Source organism: Procambarus clarkii, chromosome 39, assembly GCF_040958095.1.
Source record: "Procambarus clarkii isolate CNS0578487 chromosome 39, FALCON_Pclarkii_2.0, whole genome shotgun sequence".
NCBI lineage: Eukaryota > Metazoa > Arthropoda > Malacostraca > Decapoda > Cambaridae > Procambarus > Procambarus clarkii.
Genome location: NC_091188.1, coordinates 37,617,152 through 37,631,369, shown reverse-complemented (window position 1 = coordinate 37,631,369; position 14,218 = coordinate 37,617,152). Strand labels below are relative to the sequence as shown.

At 39.4% G+C, this 14,218-nt stretch overlaps 1 protein-coding gene across 1 annotated transcript; it reads left to right on the top strand.

Annotated features, from left to right (window-relative positions):
• The first annotated feature begins 12,126 nt into the window (after positions 1-12,126).
• Positions 12,127-13,546, top strand: LOC123748198 (uncharacterized). The gene is made up of 2 exons (XM_069338188.1): positions 12,127-12,673; positions 12,795-13,546. Exons 1-2 carry the CDS (start codon positions 12,127-12,129, stop codon positions 13,544-13,546), a joined length of 1,299 nt encoding a protein of 432 aa, XP_069194289.1.
• Positions 13,547-14,218: the final 672 nt, after the last annotated feature.

The following is a 14,218-nucleotide window of genomic DNA, read 5'->3' as shown; positions in this document are numbered from 1 at the left end:
ATAAATAGGTACCTGGGAGTTAGAGAGCTGCTACGGGCTGCTTCCTGGGGATGTGTAACAAAAAGGAGGCCTGGTCGAGGACCGGGCCGCGAGGACGCTAAGCCCCGAAATCATCTCAAGATAACCTAAAGATAATCTCAAAATCATACACTGGGTGAATGTTCGTATCATACTTATACACGAAGAGCTCTATCAAGTATGCGATTAATACAATGTGTGCCACATACAGCAACACCCGCCTACAATGAACATTACACAGTATGTTCTTAATACACTAAACTACATCTCTCATACACAATATGCAATATCTACCTCACGCACAGAATACAGTGTCTACTGTACACAGTGCACTATATCACTGTACACAGTACACTATATCACTGTACACAGTTCAATATTTCACTGTACACCGTACAATATATCACTGTACACAGTAAAATATATTACAAGACACTGTACAATATATCACTGTACACAGTACAATATATTACTGTACACAGTACAATATATCACTGTACACAGTTCAATATTTCACTGTACACCGTACAATATATTACTGTACAAAATACAATATATCACTGTACACAGTACAATATATCACTGTACACAGTACAATATATCACTGTACACAGTACAATATATCACTGTACACGGTACAATATATCACTGTACACAGTAAAATATCTTCTTGTACACAGTACAATATATCACTGTACACAGTAAAATATATTACAAGACACTGTACAATATATCACTGTTCACAAAACAATATATCACTGTACACAGTACAATATATTACTCTTCACTGTACAATGTATCACTGTACACAGTACAATATATTCCTGTACACAGTACAGTCACTGTACACAGTACAATATATCACTGTACACAGTACAGTCACTGTACACAGTACAGTCACTGTACACAGTACAATATATCACTGTACACTGCACAATATATCACTGCCCACAGTACAATATATCACTGTACACAGTACAATATATCACTGTACACAGTACAATATATTACTGTACACGGTACAATATATCACTGTACACGGTACAATATATCACTGTACACAGTACAATATATCACTGTACACAGTACAATATATCACTGTACACAGTACAATATATTACTGTACACGGTACAATATATCACTGTACACGGTACAATATATCACTGTACACAGTACAATATATCACTGTATACAGTACAATATATCACTGTACACTGCACAATATATCACTGTACACAGTACAATATATCACTGTACACAGTACAATATATCACTGTACACTGCACAATAAATCACTGTACACAGTACAATCACTGTTCACAGTACAATCACTGTACACAGTACAATCACTGTACACAGTACAATCACTGTACACAGTACAATCACTGTACACAGTACAATCACTGTACACAGTACAGTAACCATTTTGTTCGTGTTCATTATTTCCTCCTGAATTTTAATATAATGTTAATCTATATACTTTTTCTGCCTATATCTAAGAGCTCTCAGAATCGTTAGTCCTGAGTTCTTAAATACGAAGTTTGACAATATTAATTCTACGGGTTTCAAACAGTCATGCAAGTTTCTTTACAGCTTGTCGTACCAAAGCTGTGAAGATCACAGTTCATGTTATAACAAAATCAGCAATCAGAATATTAAAAAAAAAGTGTTTTGTTTACCATTTTTTTCTGGGTTCGAAAATTTCGAAAATATGGTCAATATCTTGAATCGTTTTGATGTGTTGTTTAATTATGAAAATACTAATGGAAAATTATTAGATAGAAACAGCTTCGTATGGGTAACTTGTGATATTCCACAAAATACCTGATAAAGTTTTTAATTCATTTCTTTTAGGTCAAATACCTCAAGAATTGAAATATCGAATTTCGCAGCATAGAAATTGGTCAGTTGACCAGCTGTGGGCCTGATAGCTGAATGGACAGCGCTTCGAATTCGTAGTCCTAAGGTTTCCGGTTCAATCCCCGGTGGCGGCGGATACAAATGGGCAGAGTTTCTTTCACCATGATGCTGCTGTTCACCTAACATTAAATAGGTACCTGGGAGTTAGACAGCTGCTACAGCGTGCTTCCTGGGGATGTGTAACAAAAAGGAGGCCTGGTCGAGGACCGGGCCGCGGGAACTCTAAGACCCGAAATCATCTCAAGATAACCTCTCAAGATAACCACTTATCTAATGCTTCTTCCGTTCATTTGTCAGAGAATTGTCGTCAAACTGACTGAGGGAGACCTTCTTCAATAACAAATTTTCAAAGAATTTCCAATAGAAAACTTATTGAATCTGCTCTAATACAAATTATAAAGCATATAATCTGAATATTAGTAATATTTTAGCACAATTTGGATCCAATTTTAATTGATCAATTAAAAAAACGAATTTTGTTTAATAATTAATACACAATACACTATGTATTTAGTAACACATATGTCAGTCATTAGAGACACTGCTAACAGAAACTCTCATGTATTAAACCTCATATTTCCCCCTTGTAAATATATACAAGATCTTGTACACAGATCTTGTACATATAAATATGTACAAGATCTTGTACACAGATCTTGTACATATATTCACGGATATAGCTTCATGAACCTATGTTACCAAAGACCTATTTTATACCCGACACGTCGCAGTCCTGCCTACATATTTATATTGCAGCTATATATTGTGTAATAAATTAAAGTTTTATATTTACTTTTGATTATATGTTCAATTACAGGAAAGTCATTTCATGTTTTCATTCTTTTTGACTGCAATTTATGTGAAAATTTTATGTGAAAATTGTGTGATATTTATGAGAAAGTTTTAGGTGAAAATTGTAATTTTTATGTGAAATTTGTATGTGAAAATTTTATGTAATGTATGTGGAAATTTTATGTGAAAATTGTATGAAATTTATGTGAACATTTTATGTGAAGATTGTATGATATTTATGTAAACATTTTATGTGAAAAATGTATGAAATTTATGTGAAAATTTTATGTGAAAATTGTATGAAATTCATGTGAAATTTTATGTGAAAATTGTATGAAATTTATGTGAAAATTGTATGAAATTTATGTGAAAATTGTATGCAATTTATGTGAACATTTTATGTGAAAATTGTATGAAATGTATGTGAAAGTTTGATGTGAAAATTGTATGAAATTCATGATATATGTAAAATTCTTCACATATTCATCGTGTTTAAATTTCTTCGTGATTTACACACCCAATATACTGACTGTATCATACACAGCATAACATGTCTACCATACACAATATACAGTGTCTGCCATATACAGTATACAGTCTCTGCCATATACAGAATACAGTGTCTGCCATATACAATATACAGTGTCTGCCATATACAGTATACAGTCTCTGCCACATACAGAATACAGTGTCTGCCATACACAATATACAGTGTCTGCCATATACAGTATACAGTCTCTGCCACATACAGAATACAGTGTCTGCCATATACAATATACAGTGTCTGCCATACACATTATACAATCTCAGCCATACGCAATAGAAATAACAGGACACTGGAGAGCAAAGAAAGATACCAGAATGCCAGGAATGAATACGTCAGGTTGAGAAGAGAGGCATGAGGGCAATACGAAAATGACATCGCAAGCAAGGCTAAGACTCAGCCTAAATTGCTGCACAGCCACATCAGCAGAAAAACAATAGTAAAGGAACAGGTAATGAATATAAGGATAGGGGCAGACAGATTCACTACAAACGTCAAGGATGTGTGCGAGGAACTGAATAAGAAATTCCAGGAGGTCTTCACCTTAGAGCAAAGAGAAGTTCCAGAGATAAGAGAGGGAATAGTCAACCAGGAACCACTAGAAGAGATTGAGATTACCAGTGTGGATGTAAGGAAGCACTTGCTAGAGTTGGATGTGACAAGGGCTATAGGCCCGGATAGAATCTCCCCATGGATACTAAAGGAAGGAGCAGAAGCACTGTGTCTGCCTCTCTCCATAGTGCATAAGAAATCACTGGTAACAGGGAAATTGCCAAAAATGTGGAAGACGGCTAATGTAGTTCCGATATACAAGGGAATAGACAGGAGGCACTGAACTACAGGCCAGTGTCCCTAACCTGCATACCATGCAAGCTGATGGAGAAGATTGTGCGAAGAAAGCTAGTGGAACATCTGGAGCGAAAGAATTTTGTAACACAGCATCAACATGGGTTCAGGGATGGCAGGTCCTGCCTCACAAGATTAATTGAATTCTACGACCAGGCAACAAAAATCAGGCAAGAAAGAGAAAGGTGGGCAGACTGCATATTTTTGGATTGCCAGAAAGCCTTTGACACAGTACCACACAAGAGGCTAGTGAAAAAGCTGGAGATGCAGGCAGGAGTGAAAGGGAAGGTACTTCATTGGATAAAAGAGTACCTAAGGAACAGAAGGCAGCGAATCACAGTGAGGGGTGAGGCCTCAGATTGGCGAGACGTCACCAGTGGAGTCCCGCAGGGGTCAGTCCTTGGACCCATACTGTTTCTGATATATGTAAATGATCTCCCAGGGGGTATAGAATCGTTCCTCTCATTGTTTGCTGATGATGCAAAAATTATGAGGAGGATCTAAAAAGGATTAAAGGAACTAAAAAGGATTAAAACAGAGGATGATAGTAGGAGGCTACAAGATGACCTAGAAAGACTGAATGAATGGTCCAACAAATGGCTACTAAAGTTCAACCCGAATAAATGCAAGGTCATGAAACTAGGTTGTGAAAACAGCAGGCCACACACAGGATACAGAATACGAGATGAAGAACTTAATGAAACAGGCAGAGAGAAAGATCTAGGAGTTGATATCACACCAAACCTGTCTCCTGAAGCCCACATAAAAAGAATAACGTCTGCGGCATATGCGAGGCTGGCTAACATCAGAACAGCGTTCAGGAACCTGTGTAAGGAATCATTCAGAATCTTGTACACCACATATGTAAGACCAATCCTGGAGTATGCGGCCCCAGCATGGAGCCCGTACCTTGTCAAGCACAAGAGGAAGCTGGAAAAAGTTCAGAGGTATGCCACTAGGCTAGTCCCAGAACTAAGAGGCATGAGTTACGAGGAAAGGCTGCGGGAACTGCACCTCACGACACTGGAAAACAGAAGAGTAAGGGGAAGACATGATCACTACCTACAAAATTCTCAATGGAATTGACAGGGTAGATAAGGATAAACTTTTTAACACGGGTGGGACGCGAACAAGGGGACACAGGTGGAAACTGAGTACCCACATGAGCCACAGAGACGTTAGAAAGAACTTTTTCAGTGTCAGAGTAGTTAGTAAATGGAATGCATTAGGCAGTGATGATGTGGGGGCTGACTCCATACACAGTTTCAAATATAGATATGATAGAGCCCAGTAGGCTCAGGAATCTGAAACACCAGTTGATTGACGGTTGAGAGGCGGGATGAAAGAGCCAGAGTTCAACCCAGGCAAGCACAACAACTAGGTGGGTACAATCCACAGTGTCTGCCATACACAGTATACAGTGTCTGCCATACACAACCCACAGTGTCTGCCATACACAGTATACAGTGTCTGCCATACACAACCCACAGTGTCTGCCATACACAGTATACAGTGTCTGCCATACACAGTATACAGTGTCTGCCATACACAGTATACAGTGTCTGCCATACACAGTATACAGTGTCTGCCATACACAGTAATCAGTATCTGCCATACACAGTATACACAATACTTCCACCAGCATAACATGTGGTATACAAGTTGAATTATAACTTATATACCTTGTAAACTTGTAAACAAGACGACTCCAAGTTCCCTCCCATTACACAACCAGTTGTAAACACTCGCCGGTGTTTAACCTGACATGGATCACTGCGTGAAAGCAGTATGATTTCCTGTCAAGCAGCAGGCTTTCTGTCCCCCCCCCCTCTAGAGGCCACTAGATATTGTGGTCTTTACGTAAATTCAGTTAAAAATTAATGGTGTTCCAGGTGGTTGAGGGTAGGGGGAGGGGGGGGATTGTGACCGCCAAATGAGGAGATCAAATACCGTAGAGTTTCCAGCCATTGGCTAGGCGGCGGCCGCCTCCGCGTTCAACGCCTCATAAATTTTGCAACGGAAAATGAGGATAAATTATACTTAAATCATATAATAGATTTAAATATGTCTATTTTAGGCAATATTCTTTGTGTTTTGTTCATCTAGAAATGGTGAAATTTTACATACAGATTTGGAGCTTTAAAAGCAATAATGACACTATATATATATCTTAAAAACTTTATTAATGGTGTATTTTGTGCCTTTTATTATACAAAGCAAAATATTTATTGTGTATGAATTTTGAATTGGACAACAAGTTTTTTGTATATGTTAACATACTACACAATGAATCTATAATGTATTGATATATGAGACAAAATATATATATAATATATATTACAGTATATTATTATACATTATTTATAGTACAACATATATATATATATATTATTGAACAATTTGTTATTCAAGACAATATGCTTATAATGTATTATTATACAAGATAATATATGTATAATGTATCATTATATAAGAAAAGTATTTAGAATGTATTATTATACAACACAATATATGTATAATGTATCATCATTCAAGAAAAAATTATTAAATTGTATTATTATATCCGAAAGTATGTTTATAATGTATTTTTATACAATATACTTATAATGTATTATTATACACGTTAAAAATATATAGTGTATAATGAAATAAGATAAAATATTTATGATAAATTATATAGTTATATACATATAAAATATACAGTTACGTTAATTATGAATTATTATACGAAGTCATATAATATCAATTATTATATAAAGTCAAATATTATGAATTTTTATGAATTTTCATAGAAGACAATTAATTATTATGACTAACAACTGCGGAAATATCTGGTGACTGTATTGAGTGTAATAAAGTGTTACACTTACCACTAAGTGGACCACTTAAGGAAGGAGCTCTGTAAGTTCCATAGAGAACTTACCATAAAGAGCTGTGCAAGTTTAAATTAAAAAAATATATATTTTCTGTGTAAGTTGTGTCCCTGAAGGAGGCTTCTTGCTCCCAGATTATATATAACTAGTCCCAGTTGTAACAAACATTGAAATAACAAAAAAAATAATTTGATAATAGGAATAATATTAAAAAATATATTATTTATCAACAATAATAAAATAATATGAATATAATATTTTATTAATTATAATAATATTAATATTTTTTATCAATAAAAATATTAATGTAATTAAAAATATACTAATAATAATATTTGTCTATATTAGATTATTGATTAAAATAATATTTATAATGTTACATAAAACAGTATTAATAACAATAGCAGCTCTGTCAACCTAACTAAATTAATAATTTAATTCTAAGAACTATATCTTATGATAAACTAATTCAAAAGGAAGCTAAATACTCAAATACTCATACAAAATACTAGTTATAACCTAGAGTTAATTACAGTCCTATGTACAGGAGCTGAAGGTCCTGTATAACGTAAGCACTCCATGGGGCTCGAACGCAGTCAAGACAATGTTCACAGGAGTTCACAGGAGCACACGTATCCAGCCCATATAGATCACTGAATTAAAACTTGAAGAGGTAATTCTATAGGAATATAGTTAAATCTTGCCATTTACAACACCTGTATCTCCTATACAACACCTGTATCTCCTATACAACACCTGTATCTCCTATACAACACCTGTATCTCCTATACAACACCTGCATCTCCTATACAACACCTGTATCTCCTATACAACACCTGTATCTCCTATACAACACCTGTATCTCCTATACAACACCTGTATCTCCTATACAACACCTGCATCTCCTATACAACACCTGTATCTCCTATACAACACCTGTATCTCCTATACAACACCTGTATCTCCTATACAACACCTGTATCTCCTATACAACACCTGTATCTCCTATACAACACCTGTATCTCCTATACAACACCTGTATCTCCTATACAACACCTGTATCTCCTATACAACACCTGTATCTCCTATTAGAATGTTTTACAGCAACGTCTTTCCCCACGACCTATAAAACCGAGGAAAGAGTCCTAAAAGATATTATTAAAAGGAACGCTTTCTCCACAGACACCAAGATGCAACTAACAATTTGCTACAAAAAACAAGAAGACGGCAAACTTGCTTGTGAAAAACTCTCCAGACACCAAAAAAAGCGCCTTAAGAGAAACCAACATCGTCTATGCCTTCACATGCCCACTTGGGGACTGTCAGCCCCAACGATCTCAGTATATAGGCAAGACAACAACGTCTCTCTCTCTCTGGGCGATTAACAATGCATAAGCAACAGGGCTCCATCAAGGAACATATAATCTCCTCTCACAATCAGACTATCACCAGAGAAATCCTAACAAGCAACACAGAAATCATCGATAGAAACAGCGATAGCAGAAGACTCGACATCAGCGAGGCCCTACACATCAAAAAGTCAACACAACCAATCAACAGCCAATTAACGCATAACTATATTTTTCCCACTTCAAATCCGCGAACCAACATAGAAGCAGCAAGAGGAAGTATGGGCCTGTAAGCCTTCTGTAGTTACTTCCATTCTTATTGATGATTGATAAAGATTAAGCTACCCAAGACGTGGCACGGGCATGAATAGCCCGTAATTCCATTCTTATGTTTTCATAACCAATTTATACCCAACTCACCCAAAACAAATATAAGCATGATGTATGTCATGTGTAAACCAGTCTTTGAAAATGTAAAAAGCCTTACAAAACGCTTTTAGGCGTCAGACCAGGAATAAAAATGTAAAAAGGGAATTTTGAAGAGTTAATTTTTCAATTACCCCCGACAGTGAAGAAAAACGTAAGAAATATTGAGAAGATTCGTGTTAGAATTATTAATCTTACACTTTCACACTTTCGGTCATATTCAACAACATATGTTTACATATATATATATATACATATATATATATATATATATATATATATATATATATATATATATATATATATATATATATATATATATATATATATATATATATATATATATATATATATATATATTTTCAACTCGGTCAAAAGGGAAGCAATCCTCACTGCAGTCCAGGAACATTGCCCAAGCATTCTCCCGTTTGTGTCAGCAGGCTACAGCAAAGACTCAACCCTCCTGTTTGGCAAACATGAAGTCACCTCAGCAGAGGGAATTCAACAGGGAGACCCACTTGCACCCTTCCTCTTTTGCATAGCGGTTCGAGAAATTACAACCAGGCTGTCATCTGATGTGAACTCAACATCTGGTTTCTGGATGATGGCACTCTGGCAGGCACACAAGATTCCCTACTGGAAGACCTACAGCTGGTGAAGACACGGGGGGAGTCCATGGGTCTCGTTCGTAACCCCTCTAAGTGCGAAATTATTGCATCCAGCGAAGTAATTATTAGAGCAGTGAAATCAGTTTTACCAGAAGCCTCAGTCATTAAACCCACCGACAGCACACTACTTGGAGCACCTCTGGGCCACAATGCCATTGCTGCAGTCCTTGACGAAACGTTTAGAGACCTAAAGAGGATGGAAAAGAGAATAGGGGACTTGGACTCCCACGATGCCCTCTACCTTCTCATATATGTGCAGAATAACCACATGTGAAAAATAGAAAATGCTTAACGCGTTTTCGGCTAATTCGCCTTCATCAGAGCAAAGTGGAATAAAGATAAGAAAACATTGCTTATCAGACCTTTATATCCGCCTGGGCAGATCACCTGACCACCAAAAATAAGTGGAGGAAAGGAATTATAAGAAAGAAGGTAACTGCAGAAGGCCTATTGGCCCATACGAGGCAGCTCCTATTATTGTATTAATACATGATGTATTAACATATATATATTAATACATCTTCAGAAGGAGTCCTGTACGTGTATACCGAACCTATTAACTCCTTCTGAAGATGTATTAATATACGAAAGTACATAAGGAAATTCCTGTTTCAATTCTTCCTCCGTGGTCTGACACTGTCACATTTTTAATCACGTGTTAATTTTTCGTGATTTACACACACACACACACACACACACACACACACACACACACACACACACACACACACACACACACACACACACACACACACACACACACACACACACACACACACACACACACACACACACACACACACACACACACACACACACACACACACACACACACACACACACACACACACACACACACACACACACACACACACACACACACACACACACACACACACACACACACACACACACACACACACACACACACACACACACACACACACACACACACACACACACACACACACACACACACACATACACACACACACACACACATATATATATATCAAATATGTGTGTATTTGCCCTGCAAGATTGAGCTGTTAGCTCTTGGACCCCGCCTCTCTAACCGTCGGTTATCTATTGTACTGACTCTCTATACCTATTTTCCTTAATCATATCTACTACACGTATTTATCTTTCCCCCCCCCCACACACACACACAGTGGAAATAGACGAAATGTTCACACGGAATAGTAACAGAACGAGGGGACATGGATGGAAGCTGGAAACTCAGATGAGTCACAGAGATGTTAGGAAGTTTTCTTTTAGCGTGAGAGTAGTAGAAAAATGGAATGCACTTAAGGAACAGGTTGTGGAAGCAAATACTATTCATAATTTTAAAACTAGGTATGATAGGGAAATGGGACAGGAGTCATTGTTGTAAACAACCGATGACTGGAAAGGCGGGTTCCAAGAGTCAATGTTCGATCTTGCAGACACAAATAGGTGAGTACACACAGAATGCGGCCCGTAGCAGCTATATAAGTTCTAGGGATCTGTTTACTCCTAGGTTAACAGAGGCATCAGGTGAAAGAAACTCTGCCTATTTGTTCGTGCAGAAGCAAAAATGTATGTGTGTGTGTATTCACCTAGGTGTATTCACCTAGTTGTGCTTGCGGGGGTTGAGCTCTGCTCTTTCGGCCCGCCTCTCAACAATCAATTAATCAACTGTTGCTCACTCCTTCCCCCCCCCCCCCACACACACACCCCTCAGGAAGCAGCTCCGTAACAGCTGACTAACTCCCAGGTACTTATAAATAAATAAATAAATAAATAAATGTTTATTTAGGTAAGGTACATACATACAAGAGATTTTACAAAGATTGTTGGATTAATAGATAGAGCTAGTACATACAGTGCCTAAAGCCACTATTACGCAAAGCGTTTCAGGCAGCACTTATTTACTGCTGGGTAACAGGGGCAATCAGGATGAAAGAAACTTTGCCCATTTGTTTGTGCCTGGTGCGGGAATCGAACCGTGTGTTTGTGTGTGTGTGTGAGAGAGAGAGAGAGAGAGAGAGAGAGAGAGAGAGAGAGAGAGAGAGAGAGAGAGAGAGAGAGAGAGAGAGAGAGAGAGAGAGAGAGAGAGAGAGAGAGAGAGAGAGAGAGAGAGAGAGAGAGAGAGAGAGAGAGAGAGAGAGAGAGAGAGAGAGAGAGAGAGAGAGAGAGAGAGAGAGAGAGAGAGAGAGAGAGAGAGAGAGAGAGAGAGAGAGAGAGAGAGAGAGAGAGAGAGAGAGAGAGAGAGAGAGAGAGAGAGAGAGGGAGAGAGAGAGAAATATGTGTAGTAGATATGATATGTATGAGATATTCCTTCTTTCTAAGATCACCGAGGCAAAAATTATGACAGAATGACCCTGACCAAATTAAATAATAGTGGACAGCACGTGGCTACTAGAGTTCAACTCAAGCAAGTGCAACGTAACCCAGCTACATAGCCTCCTGGAATGGAAGCTGGGCTATGGAACCCCCCCCCTGGAAAGCAAGGTACGATAACGGGTGAAGAGGGGGGGGGAAACCCTCTTGGATATCAAGATAGCGAAAATGATTTGCGGGTTGATATCGTCCAAACCATGGCGGCAGCTGGGTTCGAACCACGGTCATCAGTGTGCAAAGTTGACCAACATACCAATCGCCCTTTTTGCAATCTGATAAAAAAAAGTAGTTTAGGACGCTGTGTATCATGACACAGCAGTGCTCAGTACGTCCAGTCAGTGCTCAGTACCTCCAGCCAGTGCTCAGTACCTCCAGTCAGTGCTCAGTACCTCCAGCCAGAGCTCAGTACCTCCAGTCAGTGCTCAGTACCTCCAGTCAGTGCTCAGTACCTCCAGTCAGTGCTCAGTACCTCCAGCCAGTGCTCAGTACCTCCAGTCAGTGCTCAGTACCTCCAGTCAGTGCTCAGTACCTCCAGCCAGTGCTCAGTACCTGCTGCCAGTGCTCAGTACCTCCAGCCAGTGCTCAGTACCTCCAGCCAGTGCTCAGTACCTCCAGCCAGTGCTCAGTACCTCCAGCCAGTGCTCAGTACCTGCTGCCAGTGCTAAGTACCTCCAGCCAGTGCTCAGTACCTCCAGCCATTGCTCAGTACCTCCAGCCAGTGCTCAGTACCTCCAGTCAGTGCTCAGTACCTCCAGCCAGTGCTCAGTACCTCCAGTCAGTGATCAGTACTTCCAGCCAGTGCTCAGTACCTCCAGTCACTGATCAGTACTTCCAGCCAGTGCTCAGTACCTCCAGTCAGTGATCAGTACTTCCAGCCAGTGCTCAGTACCTCCAGTCAGTGATCAGTACTTCCAGCCAGTGCTCAGTACCTCCAGTCAGTGCTCAGTACCACCAGTCAGTGCTCAGTACCTCCAGCCAGTGCTCAGTACCTCCAGCCAGTGCTCAGTACCTCCAGCCAGTGCTCAGTACCTCCAGCCAGTGCTCAGTACCTCCAGCCAGTGCTCAGTACCTGCTGCCAATGCTCAGTACCTCCAGCCAGTGCTCAGTACCTCCAGCCATTGCTCAGTACCTCCAGCCAGTGCTCAGTACCTCCAGCCATTGCTCAGTACCTCCAGCCAGTGCTCAGTACCTCCAGTCAGTGCTCAGTACCTCCAGTCAGTGCTCAGTACCTCCAGTCAGTGCTCAGTACCTCCAGCCAGTGCTCAGTACCTCCAGTCAGTGATCAGTACTTCCAGCCAGTGCTCAGTACCTCCAGCCAGTGCTCAGTACCTCCAGCCAGTGCTCAGTACCTGCAGCCAGTGCTCAGTACCTGCTGCCAGTGCTCAGTACCTCCAGCCAGTGCTCAGTACCTCCAGCCATTGCTCAGTACTTCCAGCCAGTGCTCAGTACCTCCAGCCAGTGAACAGTACCTCCAGGCAGTGCTCAGTACATCCTGCCAGTGCTCAGTATCTCAAGGCTGCTCAATACCTCCAGCCAGTGCTCAGTACCTCCAGCCAGTGCTCAGTACCTCCAGCCAGTGCTCAGTACCTTCAGCCAGTGCTCAGTACCTCCAGCCAGTGCTCAGTACCTTCAGCCAGTGCTCAGTATCTCAAGACAGTGCTCAGGTGCTGAGGTTAAACGACCCGCCGAATCGTTTAACAACTAGGTACCCATTCACTGCTGGGTGAACAGAAGGGTACAGTTAAGGATTGGCGCCCAGTCAATCCTCCCCGGCCGGGATACGAACCCAGGACAAAATCGCTTGTGAACAGCCGAGAGAGTGTTTTACCACTGCGCCACGCGGACTATAAATGTACGATAGACATTATTATTATTTGTTCTATTGACTGGGCTGGTTGATATAGCTTTCGTCCTCACACACAAGGGGGCACCGGTTCGAATCTCCTAGAGCTAAGGTGAAATTATTATTATTATTTTATTATTATATAAAACCGCAATATTTTATTATTAAAATGTATAATAATATTAATCGAATAATATTATTAAAATTAATGCTTAAAAATAATTATAATAATTATATTACTTACAACAACAACAATAATAATATTATTTATATATTTATTAATTTTAATTCGTGTTACATTAACCTCAAAAATTATTAATATGTTTAATGTTAGAATCAAACTCAAATTACTTTCATCTATTTCTAAAAAATATTCTTCTTTTGAACATTTATCATTATGTTAGAACAAGATAGAGCCAAGAACACGTGGTGTCACGATAGAGCTCCGCGCTAGTGCTCAAGAACACGTGGAGATACGATAGAGCCCCGCGCTAGTGCTCAAGAACACGTGGAGACACGATAGAGCCCCGCGCTAGTGCTCAAGAACACGTGGAGA

Bases quoted from the DNA above. Each gene is read 5' to 3' on its own strand.
- LOC123748198 (XM_069338188.1), top strand. From the start codon at position 12,127: ATGACACAGCAGTGCTCAGTACGTCCAGTCAGTGCTCAGTACCTCCAG. The intron at 12,674-12,794 runs GTCAGTGATCAG...CAGTACCTCCAG, and splicing joins GCCAGTGCTCAGTACCTCCA to CCAGTGCTCAGTACCTCCAG.